The sequence below is a fragment of the Adiantum capillus-veneris genome, chromosome 12 (genome assembly GCF_014529385.1).
Source record: "Adiantum capillus-veneris isolate H3 chromosome 12, ASM1452938v2, whole genome shotgun sequence".
NCBI classification, from domain to species: Eukaryota; Viridiplantae; Streptophyta; class Polypodiopsida; order Polypodiales; family Pteridaceae; genus Adiantum; species Adiantum capillus-veneris.
In genome coordinates, this window is record NC_140942.1 from 118,270,613 (window position 1) to 118,295,466 (window position 24,854).

Here is a 24,854-nt window from a genome sequence, read left to right on the forward strand (position 1 = left end):
TCTCCAACTGTCCTCTGAGTGTATGGACCAGCTCAAGCCAAAGGTCTCGAACAGTCTCTGCTGGTGGTACAGGGCAAGCCTCGAAGATGCGGAAGCAACGGGCCCGCCAGATGAACCAGAGTGTCAGGCCACTGATGAGCTCCCAACACACCTCTCTCTCACTGCACCACTCCTGTGGAGTAAACTTTGTGGCACGCTGGAGTGTAGGTCGACCCCCTGCATCACTATCATCCTGCTGGTGGATGATAGCTCAAACTGAAGTGCCGGGCCCATGAGAATGGACCAAGCAGTTGCCCCCCAAGTGTACTGCCGAGCCGTGGAAAGAGCGGGCATCAGCCGAAGAACACACAACCACACCTGCTGTGCCAAGGGACAGTCCCAAAGACAGTGACGCTGACTCTCCACAAGATGGTCACAAGCTGTGCATGCGGACGAGAGACCACTATGCAACAAGCCAGCTCCCAACTACTGTAGATCTGTGTGCGACCAGCCACTGAAACAAAGTGACTCGCCTCGGCAGTCTGGAGTCCCACAACCTCTCCCAAAAAGCTGCCAAAAACTCAGTTGTGAGACCCTCCTCCTGCCAATGGGGTGCTGCAGCAGGGCAAGCCTCTCTCTGTGTTGCCAGTATGTGACGTCCCAGTCGAACAGTGTACTGAAAGAAAGGGACACTTGGTGGTCTGCAGAAGAGACGGGGTCCCTCCAAAGCCACTCTCCAGGATCCCACTGTACTCGTGCCAGTGGACAGCACTCCCAAGCCCACAGTCTCCAATGTCCAGTCTCAAGAGCAGCTGGGTCAAGATCGATGACACAAGTCCTCCCACATATGCCCACCACTCGGATCCTCTGAAAACAGCACTGCCACCTGCGGGGCCTCTACTACAACTCGCTGTAAGCGTCCCTCACCCTGTAGCTCGAAAAATAGGGAAGGAACAGTCTCTGAGCAAGCCCAAACGGAGATGAGAACCTCAAGTTGCGTGAAGACTCACATCCATCTGGGCGCTGCTGACTCGAGATACGTGAGCCACTCAGCTGGTACTGCCTCTGAGATGTCCTATAACATGCTCTGCACCCCTCTCATGCCCAGTAGCTAAAAGCCCTGTAGCTCCTCTGATACGCATGATTACTGTAACCAATCACCTAAAGAGCGTGTTGGACCCGTTGCCATGGAACCCCAAGAAACATGAGGCCAACTACCAACCAAGTGACCTCTCTGAGTGCAAACCATGGGGTTCCAAACAAGGGGCTATCGCAAGCGCTCCTCCATGCAAGTAAGCTGACGTTGCTCCAGGCCTTGCCGCAGGTACTCCCAAGATCGAAGCAACCCCACAGCGAAGCGATCCTCCAGTCTCCTGCTCAAACCAACTGTGCGCATCTCTGTGAAGATCCATCTGGTCGAAGGTTGCCAGGGGCCTCTTGCCTGAGGCACCCTAGCACAAAGCCGCTGTAACAAGAACTCCTTCCAGGGCTCCTCACCTGGAAGAAGACCTCGGACGATGAACTTCCCGAGAAGGGCTCTGCTTTGCTGTGTTGGGTCTATGATCCCTAGCCCTCCCTGTGAACAAGGAAGAGTGATGACCTGCCAAGCCACTTTGCCCGGGCTGTCAGTGTGTCTCACCTTGACCAAAGGAAATTCCTGATCAGCCACTCTACCTGGCTTATACAAGAACTCGAGAAGATTCAGCAAGAAGTGATGTACCACATAGTAGCCAACAGCACCTGGTTGGCCACTACAACTCTGCCAGCCAAAGAAAGTCATGCAGAGCTCTAATGTAACAACTTCCTCCTGATAGACAGGAGAAGGGGAGCAATCTACTGCTCGGGAGACAAGTCCAAACCAACCTGACAGCCCAAGTACCTAACTGCAGTCCCTGGGGGAATCCACTTGAAACCCTCACATGGCATCCAATCAGGCACAGGAGCACTACTAACCGAGAAAGCCACTGTCTTTCTCCAGTTGATCAGTGCGCCAGATGCACAACAGAAGGTCTCAAGAGCCTGCTCACACCTGTGAAGATTGGCCTCCTGGCCATCCAAGTACAAGGCTGAGTCGTCAGCAAACTCAACGTCCAGTAGCTCATCCCCCCGAATAGGGAGTGCTAAGCCCCGTAAACCAACCTGCTGCGACACCAAAAACCTGCTCATCGCCTCAACATAGAACAGAAAGAGGAAGGGGGCAAGAGGGCAACCATGTCTGACCGAACGTGTGAGCATGAAACGATCACCTCTACCTCCTGACAAAAGTACCTGACTGTGTGCCCGTCTGTACAAAGCTGACACCCCTCTGATCCCAACATCTGAGAAGCCCATCCTGCGTAGAGTGCCCTCCTAAAACTCTCAGTCAACTCTGTCGTAGGCCTTCTGAAAATCGAGAAGAAGAATCACCAGATCCTCACCACGGAGCCGCGCTAAGGCAGAAGTCTCCCAAAAGGTAAAGATGTTAAGGATACTGCGCTCCTTGACAAAACCTATCTGAGTCCCATGTATAAGGCTCTCTAGAAGTGGCTGGATCCTCAAACTCAGAGCCTTGGCAAGAATTTTGTAGGCTGAGTTGAGGATGGTGATGGGGCGCCACTGTCGAATCTCATCCAAGGAGCCACCCTCCTTGGGAATGAGGTAGATCAGACCCTCACTCAAGCTGTCAGGCATCTCTCCTGTGTGCAAGATGTACTGGAAAACACTACAGAGATCTAGGCCAAGCAAGTCCCAGTACTCCAAGAAAAAAGTGGAAGTCAAGCCATCCTCACCTAGACAGCTACCACGGGGGAGTGCACTAAGAGCCGTGTGCAACTCCTCAAGTTGAAGTGGCAGCTCAAGCCTCTGACACATCTCCTCGGTCACAAGGCAAGGCATCTGTGCCCACACCTGATCCTTGCATGCATCCTGACACTCTGACTAAGGCTCTGCTGAGAGTAACTCACGGTAAAAGTCAGTAGCAACTACACGCATGTCCTCTGGCTCAGACGCAACTAACCCGTAGGGCCTCCTCAACTGACTGACCTTGGCATGCGCATGCCGAGGTCCCACTGCCTCGAAGAAAGCACCAATCACTCTGTCACCCACCTGTGTCCACTAAGATGCCTGTCGATGGAAAGCAAACTCATGGCGCCGCTCCTCTGTGCTAACAAGCTCCTGGCGAGCCTGCTGTAACTCCTCCTCCAACCAAGGACTGTCTGGATGCTGCTCCTGCATCCTCTGCAAGGAAGCAACGCCCCGTCTAAGACGCTGCTCCTCTCTCGCTGCAGCCAGGTGAGCCAAAGACTCTTGGAGAAAGAAATGACTAATCTGAGCTAGTCCTGAGACCACTCTGTTAGCAGGAGAATCCTGCATGTCCAAGCTCTCTGTCCAAAGAGCCTCTACTCGCTCTCTGAGTGCAGAGTCCAACAAGACCCTCTGAAGGATGCGTAGCATCGTGCTCCCCCTCCTCTGTCTGTCTAGCACTGTGAGGATCACTGGTGCATGGTCCGAGAAGGAAGTCCCTGCTAGGATGCCAATTGTCCCACCCAAGTCACTGAAATGGTCACTAGTGTAGAAGCGATCTATCCGCGATAGATTCACTCCTCCCACTCTGCAGTCCGAACGAGAGAAGGCCAGACTATCTGGTGGCCTTACAAAACCAAAGTGCTCCCACACATCCGAGACCCTCAGAGTCATACAAAACCTCTCCCAAGCTGCCAGCTCAACTCCGTGCAGTAGCATGGCTACCACCAATCCTGTCAGAAGGATCCTCCAACTGTTGAAGTCACCCCCTATGCACCACTGTTCTACCTGCGGCAGAGACTCAACAATCAGTGACCAAAACTCTACTCGTGCACTCGCCACATTGGGCGCATATATGTCCAGGAAGCCCACAAGGCAACCCTGAACCTGCATAGTGATCCACTGAGCCCTGCATGGCACAATAATCCCTCTGCCCACAATGGCCTGCTGCAAAGAATCCGCAATAGTTATACATACCCCACCAAGAGCTGACCACAACGTCTAATGCGGCTCTCACACAGATATGCTCCTATAGCATAAGGATATCAATCTCTCCTCCCACAAGGTAACGCTGAAGCTCCTGAAGCAGTCAGCCCCTCTAACGCTGAAACTGGGACCCACCAAGTCCCTGCACGTTCCATGAGACGATCCTCATGGGGAGCGAGAGAGAGCAGATGCTGCCGCAGCAGCTAAACGTGCTATCTTCGAGGCTGGCTTGGATAGGGAGTAATCCGCATCCGAGCGTCCTCTAGATAGGCGTGACTGCAACGAGTGTCTGGCCCAAGCCCAAGTCGATCGAGCCATACGTAAAGCAATCTCCTCTGTCCAGGAGTCCTCATGAATGTGTACGTAGCATGGCAAGCACTGCGTATCAACAAAGAAGTGAACCACAATGTGTCTACATCCTGCTGTATTTGGAGGGGTCACCGCAAACTTGGCCAATGGCCACAAAGTCTGAAGCATGTCTGTGACTCCCAAGTCTCCCATGTGGTGAGAGAACTCTAGGACCTGTGTATGCAACCACTCCAACACTGAGTCGAGAGTCCACTCAGTCTGGTCCCTGCCGCAAAAGGGAAAAGAGAAGCCAACCGCCGAGTCCAAGGCCTCTATCCCCCTAGCTGCAAGGAACAGAACATAAACCCTGAAGCAGGTTGCCTCATGGTCTGCTGAGGAGTCACCAAGAAAACGAGTAAAGTCGTAGTCAAAGAAGTCCCATCGGCGCCGAATGTCGAAGCTCGTCAGACCACGAGGGACTGCTGCAAAGGAAGACGTCTGTACCTGTAGAGGGGGTCGCAAGAAAGGCTGTCCCTCTCTCGCCAAGCGACTCGTGGCAAAGGCGCTGCCAAGAGATCTCCTAGCAGCCGAAGATGGCCCTGCCCCCTGGGTCGACTGTGGAATTGGAGCGGGAGGGGGAGAAGAGGGGCGGAGGGTAGAGGTAGAGGGGCGAGGGGGAGAGGCGGCGGGAACAGGAGGCGGGGGGGGGGGGGGAGGGGAGGATGATAAGGAGGAGGGGAACTCTGGGGGAGGAGGGGCTGTCGAGGGTGAAGCTGAGGTGGGGGCTGGAGCAAGGACCTCATCGTGCTCAAGAGGACCGAAACGGTTCCCCGTGGGAACCCACTGCTGCTGAGCAGGCGCCTGAGGACCACTCTGAGTGCCACGCTGTCGCTGTGGCCCCTGCCGTCGTCGACCACGAACCTGCTGCCATCCCTCCTCCTCTCTGCATGTGTGCTATGTGTCTCTGTCTGTCGCTGCTGGCCAGCCCTTGCAAGCTGGGGCTGAGTCTGTGGTGTAGGTCGAGGCCTCCTCCATGGACAGGCCTTCGCAAGATGGCCCATCTGTCAAAAAATGAAGCACTGGTACGGGAGGCCCGAATACTCCACGCTCTGTCGAAACCAACCCCCACTCACCCGAGACAGAAGAATGACCTTCGAGAGAGTGAGTGTCCCTGACCAGAACACGAACTGAGGGAATGCCGGCCGCCTTGGCAGCTACTGAGGCTGTCGTGCGAGGTGTCTCCAGGACAGTCCCAATCGCTGAGCCTATCCTGGACAAAAGTGGTACGTACTCCCTCCGTAAACCAGGAAAGCAAACGGAGATGGGGATGTCTGCCTCCTCTCCCAGAACATTCGAAGCAGCGTCAAAACCATGTCTCCACTGCCGAAAGTGGGCTCGAGCTGCTTGGATGGTCAATGGGCTCATGGCGATGACCTTGGACGCCATCTCGGGGGTCTCGACCTCGATCTGGTAGTAGCCTCGTCCGAGGATCTGAACGTCCAAGATCTTGCCCACCTCTGCGAGAAGGCGAGCCTGAAGAAAATCATGCAGCTCTCCTCTGTTGGGTCTGGTACCGAGGATCTTGCAAATGACAGAAGTCCCTGCGGGCACTCTACCTCTACGGCTAGGCTCGCTTGCTATGTCGGTGATAGAGCAAGTCGAATGGTGGGCTCAGCGGGGTCAGGCCAAGGGGCTTCAGTGGAGTCCTTCTGTGGCGGAGCTTGAGCCTCCATCTGTGTCTACTGCTGTGGTGGAGAAAGAGTGGGTAAAGCAAATCTTCTCCAAAGGGACCCCGGCAGGCACTGCCATAGCCAATCGACAGGAGAAATCCGGCGTGCGAAAAAGAAAAACGAACTGAGGCGCGGACGGGGCCGGGGGGGGGGAGGGGCGGTTTCAATGAATGCAGAGAGGCGGGGGAGGGCGGGATAGGCAGCGCATCGAGCGGGGGTGAGGGCAGCGGAATGAGGGGCAGCGGGCGGGGAGGGGCAGGGGCAGCGCAAGGGGGGGCTGAGGGCGGGCAGGGAGGCAGCCAGCGGGAGGGGCAACGTGGAGGGGAGAGGGGGGGGGGGGGGGGGGGGGGGGGGGGGGGGGGGGGGGGGGGGGGGGGGGGGGGGGGGGGGGGGGGGGGGGGGGGGGGGGGGGGGGTAGCAGCAGCGAGAGCTCTTGGAAAGCATTAACTGCAAACAAATACTTGGAGATCATAACATGAAAATCGTTACCTTCAAAGTCTCGACGCTCGAAACGCAACTCGATTCTCGAAAAAGCAATTCCCCGAAAGAGATCTCTACATAGAAAATCCTCTCTTCCAATCCTACACATAAAAGAGGTGTGTTCTCGGGTTCCTTCTCGTGAATCAGCCCCGTCTACGACGTTTATGGGCTGAAAACAGAGAAGCGATGGAAACACACTCCGTAGGCACTTCTTCGCGATAGAACTCACGCACTGGGTCCCGGCAACATCGGATACACTTGGGGCAGCCATGGGCATCACCGGCAAACGTCTTCTTTGCGGCTGAAATCTGCAGCAGCATCTCCTCCTTGCGAAAACTTATCTTCCCTCTGAGTGAGGGCATGTGATGCTTTTATAGCTCCTGGCCACGGGCACGAATAGCTGAGCGCAGGCTGCTCGCGTAGAGATCGCGGCCGTTTTTTTTTTTTTTCCCGCGCTGTTCTGCCAGAAAAAGAGAGAGAGAAAACGTTGGCTGATCTGTTGCCTTATTTATCAGATGGCTGCCCATTTATAAAGTGGGCGGCCGGCGTATTTTTAAATAGTCCGAATCTGCCCAAAAACTCAATAAAACCTTATAAGTTAAAACCAATGCTTTCACAGCACTTCCCAGGCGTCCCTGGATGCAATCACATGCACAGTTGCAATGCAGACATAGACTTCCTCGCGGGAAAGCATGTGCTTTCCCGAAAAGCAATTCCGCTTCCTTAGAAAGCATCTGTTTTTTCCTCAAAGTTTCCTCTGAACCCATCTTCATTCAAGTGCTTGCTTTTCCTTGTGCACAATTCCAACACAGTTCGAAATTTCCTCTTGACTATGGATATTCCCTTTCCGATGCACCCGTCACCCACCTTGTGACGCATCAGGAATACCCATCACCTACTCCTTTCCTACCGAACTTACGGTACAATCTTCTTCGTGATGCTCTATGTCACCCATCCTATGACGCATCAGAGATGTCCGTTCCCGGATGGTTGGATACTTCTTTCCGATGCTTCCTGTCACCCATCCGATGTGACGCATCAAAAGTACCCGTTCCTGGTGGCCTTACAGATATTCCCGTTCTCAATGCTCCCAGCATTACTTTGAATGACGCGCTAGGAATACTCTGTACTCGGATGTCTCCAGTGAGAAAAACTCACACTTAAAATTCGAGTAATTCATTTAGAATTATTTTTCCTTGGTGTTCCAAGCGAGAAAACCCTCTCACTTATAAATCCAATAATTCATTTAGAATTATTTTCCTGTCAGCAAAGCCAATTTAGCAACAGCCACACAATCCACACCTAGAACTGGGATGCATGACCATGAGTCACGTATACGCGATATTCGTGCGGAATGAAAACAATAGGTGGCACAGGTATGGGAACAAGGGATGCGGGTGCCAAATCTAGAACGTGTTCTCGCAATGGATAAGGTTCTGGAGCAACTTCTGGCTTGTGAACAGGTTCCGGCTCTCAAACTGGTGAATCCTATGTGGATACCAACTCTGGAGCAAGGGGAGATTCTCTATGGGTGTGGAAGGAGGGTTCTCTCTTGGCAGTTCTTCTAGGTAAGACATCGGCAAGTCAAAGGCATCTTCGTCCATAGTGGAAAAGGGGGGGGGGGGGGGGGGGGGGGGGGGGGGGGGGGGGGGGTGTGCAGAGTGCTAGCGTAGAGAAGGGGGCGGTGATCACTTGAACAGGCTGCCTAATGATAAGTATAGTAGAGAGTCATTTAGTTGCGCTTTTTATTATTATAAAGAAAACAAAAACCGTTTGGGTGTCCACACTATGACCCATAAACCTTGAAGTTGGCTGGTGCTAAGTCGCTCCGCTTCAACAATGGAAAATAGGGCCAGAAGATGCAGAGCAAGTGTGTTCAAAAAGCAAGAAAAAATTGGTGTGAATGCAATTTAAATGTTATGTCGACACCACCTTGGTCGATATTTGGGCTAAACTAAATGACTTGCGCTACTTTGGATTGATACGTCCGCCAAATGTGATGCTCTCACGAAAGCAGATACAGTTCCTGAAGGACCTTCTATCCAACATGTCATCTCTTCACGTGCATTGACAACAGCATATTCTAGAAGATTATGATTAGCAATGCTTGATCGGAAATATTGTGCTCGATAATGTTAATCAAAATGTACGGTTAATGTGGTGCTCTTACAAAAGCAGATAGAATTCTTGATAGGTTTACCTATCCGGAATGTGATTACTTGGAAAATGTTAGTAGCGGGAAATGTCGATCGGGGGCTATCGGCGGAGAAAGATGTTGTGCATGGCAGTGCTTGGGTTAATATAGGGAAAGAGTTATGCTCGGAACTACCATTACCGAAATTTAAGCCTAAAGCCGTGCAGCCCTTGGAATGGGCGGCCGGCCATACCATATCTTAAACGGCCGTTTGATTCACTCAAACAAAAGCGGTGGACATTGCATGCAGGCAGGACGGGCATTGCCGAGGTATGTAAAGGGGTGCTAAGATAAGGACCTTTCTGACGGCAATCGAGGCAATTGATGGCGTGGGGAAGAGGTCCAAGTAAAGTTTTTCTTTTCTTTTAAATGGCGTTGCTGTTAGCTTAAAGCTAACAAAGAAAAAAACGAAGGCTATGCATGGGAGGAGTCGCCAGCTGTGAAAGGTTATTGGAGACAGCTGCACAGGAAAACTGGACGAGCACTGCAGAAAAGGGGGGCGCTACAAGGCATGCAAAGAGTTGCCTTGGATTCTTCTTGACGCATGTCCAAGCCGTCATAGCCGCATGCGCTTGAGCCCCTCAATGAACGGAGATTGGCTTTGGCTTCTAACAATGGCAACTATTCATCTGCTGCCGAGCTCACCTTCTTGTCCCCAAAGTCCTTGAATACGCCCATATCCGAGGTAATCATCTTAGGCACTTTACCTTGTGGCCTTTCAACATGCTTGCTTTACCATTGTCCACATAACAAAATAGGGCACAAGGTTATCAGAGATATTAACATAATATGTATGTAGACTTTGAAAATAGGGGCTAGGACGAGAGAGAATTTAGCTATGGAGCTTGAGCTTGACAAGGGTGAAAGAGATTAATTTAATATTACTTAATTACAATCAAGCTAATGAGCTTGCTTGACGTAGGCAAGAAGAGATATGAGGGATATGATTAATTTTGGCTTATTGAAGACCAAGCTGACGAGCTTGGGATTGAGAGAGAGATAACGACTTGGGTTATGGTAACTTGAGTTTGAGTAGAGAGGGATATCTCATATGGCTTAATTAATGAGCTTGGCTTCAACGGGGGTGAGAGAGATAGATTGTAGCTATGGTAGCTTTAGGATAACAGAGAGAGATAACGATAAAATTTAGTCCAATAGTAGGGAGATCTATGACGATGTTGATCGGCTTCAATTCGAGCTCGTACAATAGGCGATAAAGCAGTCCTTCGTTGCCTTCTCTCGAGAGCTTTGTAGACTCCGTAGCTGATCGACGAAGCAGGTGGGGAGATGCCAACCGTGGGCACCCTCCCTTGGCTCGGCTCCTCCTTCAAATCGCTCAGGAAACGAGACTCGAAGGGTGCAACAATAGTTGAAGCAGCTATGTTCAACAGCACACGGATCTCGGCTTCTTTTTCTTCGCCTCTGCTTGCAGCATTCAGCCTTGCCCTCTCAGGTGGCGCACCCCTTTGTTGGCAGCTCCTTTGCTTCTGATGGTTTCCTCCAATCTCCTCCTAGCGGTGTCCTCAGCCAACCCCTTGACGACCCCTTCATGCACACACTTCCCTCGCCTTCTTCCTCATGCCCCTTGGCAGCTTCGCTGTGCCCCTTCCCTTTGCACACACAGCTTCCCAGTGCTAACGGCTTCCCTCCCTGCTGCCAGAAGGTATCGTGCTCCCTTTCTCCTCTTGAAAGCGTTGCTTGCGGCCCTCGGCTTCTCTTTCATATGCAGCTAACGGCAACTCCTTTGTTATTGGCCACCAACCCTCTCTTCTTTTGCATCCGATCTCCCACACCACCTCTTTAGCACTCGTTTTTTTTTTTTTAATGCTTTCAGCATCACACACCTGTAAAATCTCTTGCGGTCCTGCTTGTCCTCTCAGAAGGTAGCGCCCCCACTTTCACCGCCTCAATGCTTGCTCACAGCCGTCGACGTTTGCAGGTCGCCCCTGTACAGATGGTACTACTCCTCTATAGCGTCTCACTTTTTCCGTTTTGCAGTAGCTTGCTGCCCTGCTCATCTTCAGCTCCCTATAGCAGGGGAACTCATCTCCCAACATCCCCCCCCCCCCCCCTCAAGGGTAACCTTCCTCTGCTGCGTTGGCTATATCCCGCTATGCATCTGGCCGCCTTCGTTTTATGCAGCTTTTGGCCATGCACATAGCACTGCCTACTTGCCTGCTCCGCTTCGTCCATGAAGATTATGACTTGATTCGGAGCAAAATAATGGTTCCAGATTGATGTCTTTGCCGGAGCTAATGACCTAATCCATTGTTGTTTATCATATAAGTGATGTTAGTGGTCGAGTCAACCAAACCTTGTACTAGTTATTTTCAGTTTTTGATGATATAGTGCTCATTCGGGTCTATATTGGTTTTCATCTCTCTGTTTCTGCTCCTTTCTCTCTATCACCTCTCACAATCAGAGGCCCCATGCCTTCCCGGTCCACCTTGCGAACACATATCCCCTGACACCCTTGATAAACTTCTATGCATAACTACGTGCTAAAAGTTTATTACAAGTTGTACCGTAAAGAAAAATTCCATATGTTTCGTTGAAAGGACACCAGCAACCTGTGAAGAGACGAAACGCTTGGGAGAAGCTATGCCAAGTGCAGATAAGATAACCAACACCACATTGTCTGAAAGGTTAGAATGCATGGATCACAGGGACACTCTAGTGAGGGTCTGTTATGAGTGAACACTGAAGGGCAACTTGCTGAGAAAGGTCATCCGCCAATCACCAAAGACATAAGACACAACATCTGCTTTCCTTCACAACTCATTACGAACTTTCAAAGGGAGACAAGCTGCATGTCGGGATCCAGTTAGTTGGTGGGGCCAGGAAGAGGCTCACATCAACCGCTTACGAACTGGCTATTTCCACCATTTTTCCGCAGCTTCCACACAAGGGTGAGAGGCTCACAACCCACAGGCCCGAGAAAAATATGATATGATACCATTATAAAAATTCTAGTTACTACTTAGTGTTTCGTCCTACTTAATCTGTGTGATTAAGACTGAAAGCTGAAATTGAGCTCAAGAGACTAGAACATGGTTGCTTGATTGATTCAAACTCAGTACAATAGGCTCCTTTTATAGGAAATCAAGAGACATGAATGAAGAATCAGACACGTCCTTCGAGTGACTAGACAAGTGTTTTGGCGAGCACCCGCAACCATTGGGTGAAGGGACATGGCTAGTCATCAAAGGGTGTGGCTTTTGATGAAGATGTGTGACTTTAGAATGAAGAGTTGCAACCAGTCAAGGGCAGGGGTCCCCTTGACTGGTCACTCTTCACGTCTGCAATAGGTAGAGAGAATCATACACAAACACATCACAATCATGAGACATGTGAGATGTTGAATTTTAAGTATCACAACTTCATGAAGATAACGTCTAGGAAAAACTAGAGTAAATATTTTCGTTTCGTTTTGTGTACACATACTTCACTAAAATAAAGGTGCATAAATAAAAGGAGGAAATTGCTCATAATTTCATAGAAAAACTTGCGACCATTTTGCGTGTTGAAAAAAGAACAAACCTCCACATCAAGAGGACCAGAATAATGTTCACGCTCCTTTTGCCAGTCATGTACCAATGCTTGAGCAACTTTGGTGTTGCGGCATGCCAGTACCACATGAGCACCAACTTCGGCAAGCTGTCTAAGCAACCAAACAAAAGCATTCAGTAAATAGAGCATAAAAAATGTTTTTCACTTTTATATGGGTAACCATGTAAGTGTGTGTGTGTAGAGTGAGTTAGGAAATAGAAAATATTGAGCTTAATTCAAGCTTACTTTGCAGTTTCAAGGCCAATGCCACTAGTAGCACCAGTGATGATGCAAGTGAAATCTGTTAAGACCGGTAAGGGAAGGCGTTGGGGGAGATGACAAGTGTATATGCGTTGGAGAAGGGTCTCTGTGGTAACGTGCAGCCACGCAGAGGCCCAATCTATCCATCCAAGACTTACTGCAATGGCAATACGCTTTCAAGGTGAAACTCTCTCTCTCTCTCTCTCTCTCTCTCTCTCTCTCTCTCTCTCTCTCTCTCTTGCGCGCTGCCCCCCCCCTGTGCGCTGCTCCCTGCACGCCAAGGCGGCCAGCGCGCCACCTCCAGCCCATCCACTGAACACACACACCCCATCCCCATCCCCTGCCCGCTGCCCCCTGCTCTCTGACCGTCTTGCTTATTGCCGTACCCGCAGCCATCTCTCTCTCTCTCTCACACACACACACGGATACATACCCACACACACACTACACACATACACACACGTTGAGTGCTCTCTTCCCCTTCTCCCCTCTTCTTCACAATATGAAGAGAGGGTAGCTACGAAGACAACCATGTCTTCCCCCATCATCAAGACGCAGACACCGACAACGAAGACAACCTTCATGCTCACGAACAAGAGGCTTGCACAACTGGAGAAGGACATGAAAGAATGGAGGATGGAGAGAGAGATATGGAAGGAGGAGAAAGCCACCTTCATCAAGCTATGGAACGAAGAGAAGGAGGACATGAGAGCGGAAATCCAAAATCTCAAAGAGGAGAAGGAGAGAAGGGAACGGGAGAACGAGAAGGAGAGGGAGAGATGGAGGAAAGAGCAAGAAGAGATGAAGGCACAAATCGATCTCCTTCATGCTTCCATCACATCCCTCACCCCCGAGGAAGGAGAGATTAAAGAGGAGGCTAAAGAAGCCCTCAAGGAGGAGATCACCAAAGCCCTCACCGCAAGCATTGAGCACAAATTAGAGGCCACCAAAGAAGGATGGGTCGAAGTGGTCAAAAAGAACATCAAGAAGGTAGCAAGAGAGGAAGCCCAAAAAGACGAGGTACTCATCGTACACACAACCATCGAAGAGGAGAAGATGCGACAAGCTCGCCGTCTCAATGTGCGAGTGACCGGCATCAAAGAAGAAGAAGGGTCTACAAATGGCCAAGCTATATGGAGCAGTACTTTAGGCACAGCTCAGCTGCTACGCAGAGATCGAGGGTTTACGAGCTCCAGGCCAGGCAGGTTTCAGACGAGCTTTCTCCACCACTGACCACATCTTCGTTCTGCACTGCCTCATTGATGGGGCAAAGGCGCGGAAGAAGAGGCTTTACTGCTGCTTTGTGGACTTCCGCAAGGCCTTTGACACAGTCCCACGCGAGAGACTCTTCCAGCGCCTTCACAGCATTGGGGTACCAACAGAGATGATTTGGGCCATATATGCTCTCTATGAGAGGGTGACGGGTCGGGTTCGTTGCCCACGCGGTTTTTCAGAGACCATTGCTAGCACCATTGGTGTTAAGCAAGGATGCCCACTCTCCCCGACACTCTTTGGGCTCTACATCGACGAGATCTCCGACTACATACTGCGAGCAGGGGGAGAGGGGAGCGACTTGGCAGGTACTCCGGTCCCCATCATGTTATATGCTGATGATATTGTGTTGATTTCAGAGTCACCCGAGGGCTTGCAACACCATCTTGAGGCCTTGGACGAATTCAGCACACACAGGGGGTTGACTGTGAACCTTGGCAAAACCAAGGTTATGATCTTTCACACATCCAGTGCAGTGAGGAGCGCCGCCACCTTCACAGCAGCAGGAGGACAGGTTGATGTAGTCACCTCCTACGTCTACCTTGGCATCACATTCACCAGCCTACCAGGACCCTTCACTATGAGGCAGGCTGCTGTTGACAGGCTCACCCGAGGATATGCAGCTCTGGCCATGCTAGAGCGGAGATGCCACCAGGCACACTTTCAGGAGCCCCGCACGAAGGGGTGGCTTTTCGACACCTTAGTCACCCCGGCCTTGATGTACTCGGCAGCAGTATGGACACCAGGATTGACAGCTGACCAGTGGACACAGCTTGAGAGACCACAGGTATGTATGATCTCACGCTTGCTCCGCAGCAAGAAGACAGTGCCACATGACATTATTAGAGCCGAGCTCGCCACACCACCTATGGTTGTAGAGGCACTATTCCAGACAGTTTGCTTCATCCAGAGGATGAGAGAGCTACCTCCTGACAGACTTACCCGTAGAGCATTTGAGGCAGCTATACAGCTATCAGAGAATGGGCATGAGAGAGCATGGTACTCACAGGTCAGAGCATGGTTTGAGGGACACGGTCTTGACATGGAGAGCCTACCACCATTCCAGTACGACCCCCACTCACCATATGTTCACCTCTCTCGCAGTGAGAGGAACTCGGTATTGAGACAGGATCTGTGGCAGCTATACACTAGGAGATTCTGGGAGGCACCTGGCTTGGGGACGAGAATGTCAGATTACAGAGACCAGTTTCTCACCATATTGTCTGGGGGGTTCATACAGAGACCACGCTACATGGACACATATATGCCACATAGCTCACGGGTGGCGATTGGTCAGCTGAGAGTGGCTTCACACAGGTTAGAGATTGAGATCGGGAGACATACTGGTGTTCCCAGGGAGGAGCGAATCTGCAGAGCCTGCACAGAGGAGGTGGAGAGTGAGGAGCACTTTGTATGTAGATGCAGAGCATACACTGAGATCAGAGGCAGGTATGAGGCCTTATTCAGAGGACAGCCCACTCTCCGAGAGATCATGGAATCTCGAGATCAGAGACAGCTCGGACGTTTCTTACTAGAGATACAGAGCCATCGGGACACACTACTACAGCCACACACAGCTACACAGACAGAGGGGAGACAGTCGCAGCTCACAGACTTCTTTCAGAGGATTTCCGCCCCTCCCTCACCAGACACTCAGAGGGAGGATTTCCGCCCCTCCCTCACCAGACATTTGATTTGTCTCATAGGCCGATTTCGGCCTGACATAGACGTTAAAAATCTTTCTTTCTTCTCTCTCTCTCTCTCTCTCTCTCTCTCTCTCTCTCTCTCTCTCCACTTTGTACCTTTATGGTGATACCATTGCTCAGCCTACCAGCCACCCATAGGAGTCGGTAGCACTCCTATCAGTTCTTTGTTTGTAGTTTTCTTGTTTGTACCCAGACTTGGTACTAGACTCATCATTGTAATCAGTTGGTCTCATAGGTCATTTTGGCCTCTTGTAGACGTTAATATATCATTTCATTTTCATTTCTCTCTCTCTCTCTCTCTCACACACACACACACATGAATCTTGAGCTTGTACCCTTTGTATTACATGAAGGCAAAGGCCAATTTACAAAACACGGCCAAAAGTCAAATTAGAAGATTCAACCATAGGTGAAAAAGCCTTTCAAGATCTTCAAAAGAAACAAAGCTGAAGGGAAAACCCTAAGAAGGGGGCCAAGAAAATGATACATGTAAATGGGCTTGAAAAGGAAAATAACGAGTCAAAGATCCACATGGGACCACGTATATCTGGCTAGAAACATCTCCCAAGCTATGTGATAGTCTAAAGAAGATGAAGACCTCTTCTTTTCGTGACTAAACCACTAAGACTGTATTAAGTTGGTTGAGAAGGAGCTCGAAAATGAGGAGCCAGAACAGCCCTCAGTCGAGAAAAAGAAAAGGTAAAAGCAACAAAAGCTTCCCGTAACAAGAAGAGATCCAGCTCATTTGCTAGCCCAACAGTAGCAAGTTTAGCAAGAGATGATGCATATTCGACGGATGTAAGATTTTTGGCAATCAATTGACACATTTAGAATATGTGGGCCAAAATATCACGTTTTGACACTTTTTCAGGGGCCTTGTGATGAGAAGAAAGCATTGGCTTTGATCCAGCAGTTCAACATAGCTTTCTTGCGAAGCAATTTCAGGGAAGCTTCTTCTAAAGTAAAATGCATAGCAATGGTGGTCGACCTTTTGCTTCATGGATAGGTACCACGTACTTGGGTTGGATTCAAACAATGTTTGCTTCCCTATGTTTAAACGCCTGCTTACCAAGCACAGATTCTCACAGCTTGGAGCCATCTGCAGATGCAAAAAGTTGATGCTTTACTATCTTCTAACAAACGGTTTGGGATACCTTTCTTCCGATGGCTTCTTTCACGATAGGTTCAGATGGAGAGAGATTGGTGTGGGTTGCCTTTTGACTTGCAAAGGTAATGCCTAAAGCAGAAGGCCACCGACATACAATGGATGATGGCCCACATAGGATGATAATGACTTGCAAAGGTAATGCCTAAAGCAGAAGGCCACCGACATACAATGGATGATGGCCCACATAGGATGATTATGACTTGCTCACATGATCATTGACTTTTTTTTTTTTCCAAAAGAGAATCTTTCTATTAAAATCACCTCAAGGGCACAGACCCCAAGGTAGAATTACATCATAATAATACAGAGAGAACACCATAAATGGTATCACCAAAAAATAAAAACCTAGGGCAATCTAAGATACAAGATTGCCTCAAATCAAGGCTAGATATGGGGGTTAAGTCTTGAAGACCTCCTAGGCTCTTCAAAGACTCGGCAGACTTCTTAGCACTTTCTACCAAAGAAGGAAAATGCTGCTCATAAGCTGAATTTATGCCTTCGGAACTGTTGCTGATATCCAAATCACTGCCCTGAGGATCAACTTGCGGATCGTGAAAAGCTGGTGAAGAAGTAGTATCCGAGGAGAGAGGAGAAACATTTTCTCTTCTTCTATACACAAGCTTTGGAGCCTCTGTTCTCCTAGCTCGTGGTCTTCTTTTCTTCTCTTCCTTCCTCCTAGCTTTCTCTGTTTCACTTCTTCTCCTTACCAAGTGATCTTCCAATCCCCCATTCGCATGAAGTGCCTCTTGTTTTGAAGCTTGCTGCCTTTGATCAGGAGAAATCCTGCGTCGAGTACAATCTGCAGCAACATGGCCTTTTCTGCCACAAACAAAGCAGTGACCAGGAAGACCAATGAAGAAAACCCTCTGTAAAATTTCTCCCCCGTGAATGGTCGGGAGCGAAATAAATTGCGGAGGGTTCTTTGCCAAGGATGGGAAGAGCACCATCCTTATGGAGATTGTGCGATCCTCATCATCAAGAATCACAGCATCTCCAACCACAAAACCCATACATCTCCCAATTTCATTAACATGCAGAGCAAATTCTGGAAGAAGTCCTGGGAATCTAGCTGTAACTGCAGTTCCACCTACAAGTCCATTTAGATCCATTCCCTGTGTCCATTTGGCAAGAAAGCCTATGGCAAAATGAAAGTCCACAGGGCCCTGTGCTAAGACCTCCATGGCTTGACTTTCAGACTCGAACTGCACCCTAAAGAAGCCTCTCCCGAGAGGGGAGACATTCACAATCTTAAAATTGGCGTGAAGAAGTGAAGCTTGATAATAGTCCTTCAATAGCCTTGCTGAGCATAGACTTCCCACCACTTGACATTTTCACACAAGGAGTTTGAGAAAAAGTAGCAGGACAAAGAGTAGAGGAAGGATAAGAGAAAGACAAGGAAGCTAGCCAGCCACAAATGGAACAGAGCAAAAGGCATAATGGTACAAGCATGGAAAGTGCTACGCTTGTGGAGAGACAGGCCATATTTCAGCCAAGTGTCTAACTCAGGAGGATAATCAAGTAAATAAGCTGAGACACCAAAGGCAGCAAACGAACAAAAGGCAAAAAAAGCAAAGACCAAGCAGGACTTGTGTCAGATTTGTTGGGGACACCATAGGATCAGGAAGATGTGCAAAGCTTGGGGCAAAGTACAAAATCAAGAGGCACTTGTTTTTTTTGACAATGAAGGTCAGGGTCAAAGCTGTCACGAAGAGTGCGACCAATAGATTTCTAAAAATGGGTGAAGAAATATAATGGCTTAGGAGATCCATACAATCACCTTGCTAGTTTCCATGGAGTATTAAGATCCAAAAAGTTTTATGATTTTCACAATCAATTTGAGGGCTTTAGAATGACATGAAAGGGCAAAGCCTTAACATGGTTTCAAACTCTAATTCCAAAAATTGTGAGACCTTGAATCGGAGGACGTGAAATTTTCCTTGGTCCAGATAGAGCACCCATGATCAGATTCACATTGCGGGTTTTAAATGAGCGTTTCTTTTGGACGAGGGAGCTATCAAAATACCATACAAGAGCAGACGAAGGTTGAGGCCAGCTACTTCATCAATAGCAAACAGTTTGCAGATTTGTTTGAGAGTCGATTTAGTGAGGCCTTCGGGAAGTTGGTTTGGTCAGAGAGATGTGTATCTTGGTATCTATATCTTCCCTTGGCTTTGAGGTGGACAATGATTGGGTCCCTTCTGGCTTTCTTACAGTATGGTTGTACCATAGATTTGCATGTTTCTTTTGGGATGCAACATCAGGACATGCTAGAGTGGATGCGGGTTTCATAGTCCCTTGGCTTTTGTGAGCTGCTACAAGAGGTTTTTAACAGCAGATACTTTATTTTAACCACATAGCTAGCACTCGACATTGTGGATTTCGCTACATCGCCTGAGGCAGGCACAGCTTTTGGCAGATTGTGTAGGCTTATCACAGCCCGAGAGCACTTCCTGATTAGAGTATCTTTATTTATTGATGTATTATGTGGTTTGTTTGGGATTTTTACCCATGATCTTATTGTATATCTTTTGGGGGTTTTCCCATCTCTTGTATATGGACCAATGGTCATTTTAATGTAATGTAAAGGGCCACAAGCCCTACTTTTTGCTCAAAAAGAAAAGACATAAGAGGCAGAGATAGACCCAAGAGCAATAACTCAAGAGAGTGCTCATTCAACTCAGTCATGTTTCAAACAACACTTAGGCACTAAGACCAACGGGTCACTTTGAGAGTGTTTCTCTACCAATATGTTGTGCGAGCTAATACCTTGTGAAAAAACTTGATCATAGATCGTAGATTGATGTCTTCAAAGAGAAAAAGGAAGAAGCACTAGAAGAACAAAGAGATAATACAGAGACGGATGAGCAACCCTAGCGAGGATTAAGAGGGACGTGCAAACAAGACTCAAGTTAGGCAGCTAGAAGTGAATATGCCAATTACTGTTTACAACAAAGAGCGTCTCTGTCAAAGTGCAATGGAAAAGAGTGAATCGGGTGATGTCTTGTCTCCAACCGCGAGCAAACCTCCTCTTGGGACCAGATCTATTGTGATAGATCTCCTCTTACTCAAGCTCCTAGCACGAACCCCCCATCATACACGCACGAGAACAATCTGCGAGCAGTGACACACCAAAGAGGGCGTGTACACGGCGAGGGAAGGGAGCGCTAGCAAGAGGGAGAGGGATCCCAATGCAAAAACGCTGCACAAAGAGATAGATTTGATTTGATTTGATTTGGTATTAACGTCTGTGGGGGGTCATAAATGACCCATGGGACCTCAAAGTGATACATAGTCTCCCCTCACGGGGGTGTATGGTGTGGTGTGTGTTATTCTCTTTTTGTGTTCCTATGAGTGTCTTTTGATGCTCAAGTATGCGGGTGAGGTATGTTCCGAGAGCTGTAGGGGAGGGGTCTGTCTTGGATAATAGGTCCGCAAAGGTAGAGCAACCGCTTAGAAGTGGTTGAAAATTAGCTCGGATGTAAGCGTATTCTGGGCATTCCAATGTCACATGTGCTTCATCTTCGGGAGCTTGCATTGTACATGATGTGCATATCTGTTTAGAAGCATCAATTTTCAATCAGCCCTCTGTTTCTATTTTGAGCATATGTGACCTTGTGCGCATCAAAGAGATGGCTCTTCGTGCCATGTGGGGCATGGGTGTTCGTATGTGGGCCTGGGCTTCCATTGGGTTTGTGCTATAGCCTTCCCAATACTTTGTGTTGACATGCTTGCAATAGTATTCAAATTTCGAGCGGTGTTGCGTTGTCTTCCACTTGGTGTGGAGGCTATTTAGTAATGCAATTTCAAAATTCAGCATATGTTCTCCCTCCTTGCCCTCCTCAATAAGCATGTCCACATATGCCTCTACATTCCATTTAGCGAACCATTTCTTAATGTCTTGTATGAGGCTCGATGACAGAAATTTGCTTTTTTTTGTCTTTTGCGGCGCACATCCCGTTTCCCATGCAATGTGGGGGATTCGAGTAGTAGGCATCGCTTTGACCTTCATGATATATGTGTACATTTTTTGCAATGCTTTCATCTCTCTTGCCTGTCTCCGAGAGTAGCACGGAGTATGGTGTCGTCTTTTTGACCCCCATGTGTCGATATAGAAACTTTTTCTGAATTTTTTCAATTTCATTCCATGTGTGGGCTGAAATGCTTGCTCCCCAGATTTCCACTCCGTAGAGGATGGCTTGCACTACGCATGTCTCAAAAATGGTCGCTTTTATCTCCCATCTTTTTATGCTCCTTTGTGTGCACATGTTTTCAAATTGATAGTACTTGGCATGGCCAATGTCAATTCTATTATGTGCGCATTGTCCCCAAGCATAGTTGCACGGGATATCAATCCCCAAGTACTTGAAACTGTCGACTTTCTCAATTTGTTTCCCTTGATACATGAGGGGGGCGTGGATATCCATCTTACGAGTCTTTACAATCATGAACTTTGTTTTGTCTACATTGATTGATAGACCCACATTTTCACAAAAAGCATGTAACGCATCGACCAATTTCTATAGAGCTGTAATGTCATGGGCGAAAAGAGCCACATCGTCTGCATAGATGAGCATGAGAAGTGTAAGCATCCCGATGGCTGGTTCATCCCCTTCTAGTTGAGGGAGGAAGCTTTCTATTTGATCAATGCACAATCCAAAAAGAGTAGGGGAGAGAGGGCATCCTTGTTTGACCCCCATGTTTCTCGAGAAAGCTTTGGACAGCCCTTCGTGTGTTTTTAGTTGACATATGACTCTATCATAGAGACGTGCTACCGCACTCCTGAGATGCATCGGTACTTTTATGCATTCCATCCTTTTCCATATACCCATTCTCGGGACCGTGTCAAAGGCTTTGGTGAAATCTACAAAGCAACAGTATAATGTTTTTCCCTTTAGCGACTCTCTTCCATTAATACCCTGAGTGAAACAAGGTGATCAATGGTGCTATGTTTTGGTCGAAAACCTGCTTGTTCTTTTGCTCGTTTTCCATTTGTCTCTGCCCATGTGCTTATGCTTTGTTCTAAGATGCTTCCCAAAAGCTTTGCCATGCAAGATACTACCATAATGGTACGGTAGTTGGTAGGCTGATTTACATCCCCTTTTTTGTAAAGTGCTTTGATCCAGTTCTTTTGCGAATCCTCGGGTAGCCCTTGAACAATGGCTTGGTTTAGCATTCTATGTATCCACTCTCTGGCTCTCATAGCTGACCATTTAAGCATTTCTTAGTTCAAGTGTAGTATGTCCGGAGCTTTCCTATTTGCAAGTTTCTGTATGCCTTTTTTAACCGTTTCGGAATCAAAGCGGTCTTGGGCATGGAGATCGGTTTGCATGTGTGGCATTTCTTCCGCATTAGTATGCACATATAGTTGTTCCACATACATGTACATGTCATCTGAGCTTATGTCCCCCATAATGTCATATCTCCGTCCTTTTATTTTCAGCCATTCCTTTTTGAGATTTTTCTTGAAGTTGGCTATGGCTTGTGTCTTCGTGCGTAGCTCATAGTTTCTTCTTTTCCGCCTCTTGAGATTTGTGTAGTCTTTTGATAGAGTTTCCCATTCCGTGTTCGTCGTTGACAGTGCCCGCAATTGCTTTTTTACATACTTGCACTCTTCATCAAACCATGGGTTATGCAGTAGCCCTTTAACATGATTTCCTCGCCGATTCATTTTTCCCATTGTTTGTTCCACTGCGTCACATAGAGCTTGTTTGAAAATCGGCCATGTTTGTTCAATGTGTGATGGCATGGGTACATGAGCAAGTGCATTGTCTAGATGTTCTGCATACATTCTTTTCTTGTCCACTTGCATTTTGTATGTCCATGATCGGGCATGGGGCTGTTTTTGTGCTTTTTGAGTGGGAACTTGTAGCCATACATGGATTGGGGTGTGGTCCGAATTGGGTGACCTCTTCCCAATTGTAAAATTACTTACAATATGGGATGCCTCATATGCAATCAATACATAATCAATAACACTCATGCCTTTGTTGGCCGTGTAGCATGTGCATTCTCCCGATTTTTCAAACTTACTTGTTCCATTGACGGCGATTAGTTGTAAGGATGTCATCATACTGAGCAATGCAATACCTTGCGGGTTTGTAATGAGATCTTTCGAACATCTCTCCCATGTGGGATCTAGTATCTCATTATGTTCAAGCATTGGAGGTGTCATGAGATCCACCATTTGCATTTGCGCATGTGCTATGCGAGCATTCATGTCCCCAATAAGCATAATCATCCCTTCTTGTGCATAGGCATGGATATCAGCATACAGATCCTCGAAAGGGTAATTCTTCTCTACATTGAAGGCACCATAGAATGGTGACTCTCTATGGGGATGTAGCACCCGGCAATGAACTTAGGTTTAGGTTTTGTGTCAAACTTGATCCATATGTACCGGTTATGAGCATCTGTCTTGCAAATTGTGATCATTTTTCTGAGTTCCTCACCGCGACTCCTCCTTGTCCCCTCATTTTTGTACATGGCATCCGTAGGGAGTGTGTGACATATCCTTCAATGTGTGGTATTCTACATGCATCGTGTTCCCATGTTTCCAATAAAAAGAGAATGTCGGCTTGTGGTAGGACTTCCGTTAATCCTTCTCCTTTATGCCACGGGAAGCCTCTACAATTCCAACTTGTCACGTGTAGTTCCGTGAACCCATGGGTCTCACATTGTCATTTCGTTTCCTCTTTTGCTTCCCCTTTCGTGTCCGCTTGGGCTGTTTTTTTGTTCATGCGAGCTTCGCATGCTTCACGTCTGGTCTTTTGTTGGTTCGGCGTTCTATCTTCACTGATGTATAGTGCGCTATCCTTTAAGCAGATGCGGGGGTTTTCGAGGATAATAGCCCTCTTGCGGGCATCCAGAAGTGTGCATACAATTGCCCGATTTGCTTCTGGTTTCTTCTTGCCTACTCGATGTGCACCATATACCACCACATCATGCATTCCGAAGTTAGCGGAGATCATTTCCGTGATGTCGGTGTTCAAGGTAATGACCTTCTAGTTGTCAGATTCGGGGATGCCCCGTATCACGATGTTCATTTTTCTTTTCTCTTGTTCGGTGTATTCTTTGTCATCCTCATTAGCATACATGTCTCTGTTCATTGAGGAAGTCTGAGGCATTGGTGTGTGTGTCAATGCATCTTTCCAAGAGCCCACATTTTCAGATACATTCATTTGCGCAATCTTTTCATCATGTGTGGCTAGCGTGTCTTGCATTGTAGCTGTGTGCTTATCAAGAGCACCCTTGAGCTCCTGCATCTTCTCCTCTTGGTGACGAACTCGTAGGTCTTGCATTTGGAGCTTGTGTTCCAATTCTTGGTTTTTTAGAGCTAGGTCTTTGATTTCATCGCTCTGCTTCATGATGGTGGTGTGCATCGAGGAGATGAGTCCCCATATGTCTCGTAATGAGCATGGTGGCGTATTCCCTTCCATGATGTCCGGTTTCGGGGGGGTTGTTTGCTGTATTGGTTTGGGTCCCATGGTGCGTGTAGGTGAGGATCTTACAGAGAGGCCGCTTCTGGAAATTCGCAGGTTCACAGTGTCATTCATGTGGCCATGGTGTGCTGGTAGCCAATGCACAGAGAGAGAGAGAGAGAGAGAGAGAGAGAGAGAGAGAGAGAGAGAGAAGCAGTACTAAAAAGGGAAGGGGAGGGGGGGGGAGGGGGGCGATAGGCGATAGAGTTACAATGCAGAAAATGTAAAAGTAAGGAGTTCAGGCGATAGAGTTAAAAAGGGGGGCGATAGAGTTAAAATGTAAAAAATGTAAAAGGTAAAGAGTTTAGACGAGTGGGCCAGGACGATAGAGAGACGGGGGGCGGGGGGGCCTATCGCGATAGAGAGGGGGAGCGGGGGGGCAACGCGCAGGGCAAGGGATGCGGGTGCGCAGGGGCAGGGGGTGCGAGGCGGCAGAACGGCGCTTAGGGGGGCTGCGTGTAACAGCGCAAAGGCAGCAGCAGAGCGCGCGAGGGCAATGGAGCGCGCAGGCACCAGCAAGGCGCGCAAGGGCAAGTGTGCGAGGGCAGCAGGGAGGAAGTCAATGCTGCACACACACACACACACACACACACACACACACACACAGAGATGCTAGAGAGAGGGTGAAGTTGCACATAGCAGAAACACTAGCAAGAGGAACGCTAGAGAGAGAGTGTGCCCAAACGCGAGAACTCTACAATGATCACAACATGCCAAAAGTACAAGGGGAGGGGTTGCCTATATAGGCAAATTGTCAGTTTG

General features: G+C 48.6%; 1 protein-coding gene across 3 annotated transcripts in view; it reads right to left on the minus strand.

The window, feature by feature from the left end:
• The window catches only part of LOC147446402 (dehydrogenase/reductase SDR family member FEY-like), a 123,490-nt gene that overhangs the window by 38,527 nt on the left and 60,109 nt on the right, over positions 1-24,854 (minus strand). For 2 of the 3 annotated variants that reach the window (XM_086525636.1, XM_086525637.1), the window contains exons 2-3: positions 12,454-12,625; positions 12,199-12,319 (exon numbers count right to left, since the gene is read on the minus strand). In XM_086525636.1, the coding sequence (XP_086381762.1) occupies positions 12,199-12,319; positions 12,454-12,625 (293 nt within the window). The remainder of the gene's footprint in view (positions 1-12,198; positions 12,320-12,453; positions 12,626-24,854) is intronic. The other variant, XM_086525638.1, reaches the window with a different exon arrangement.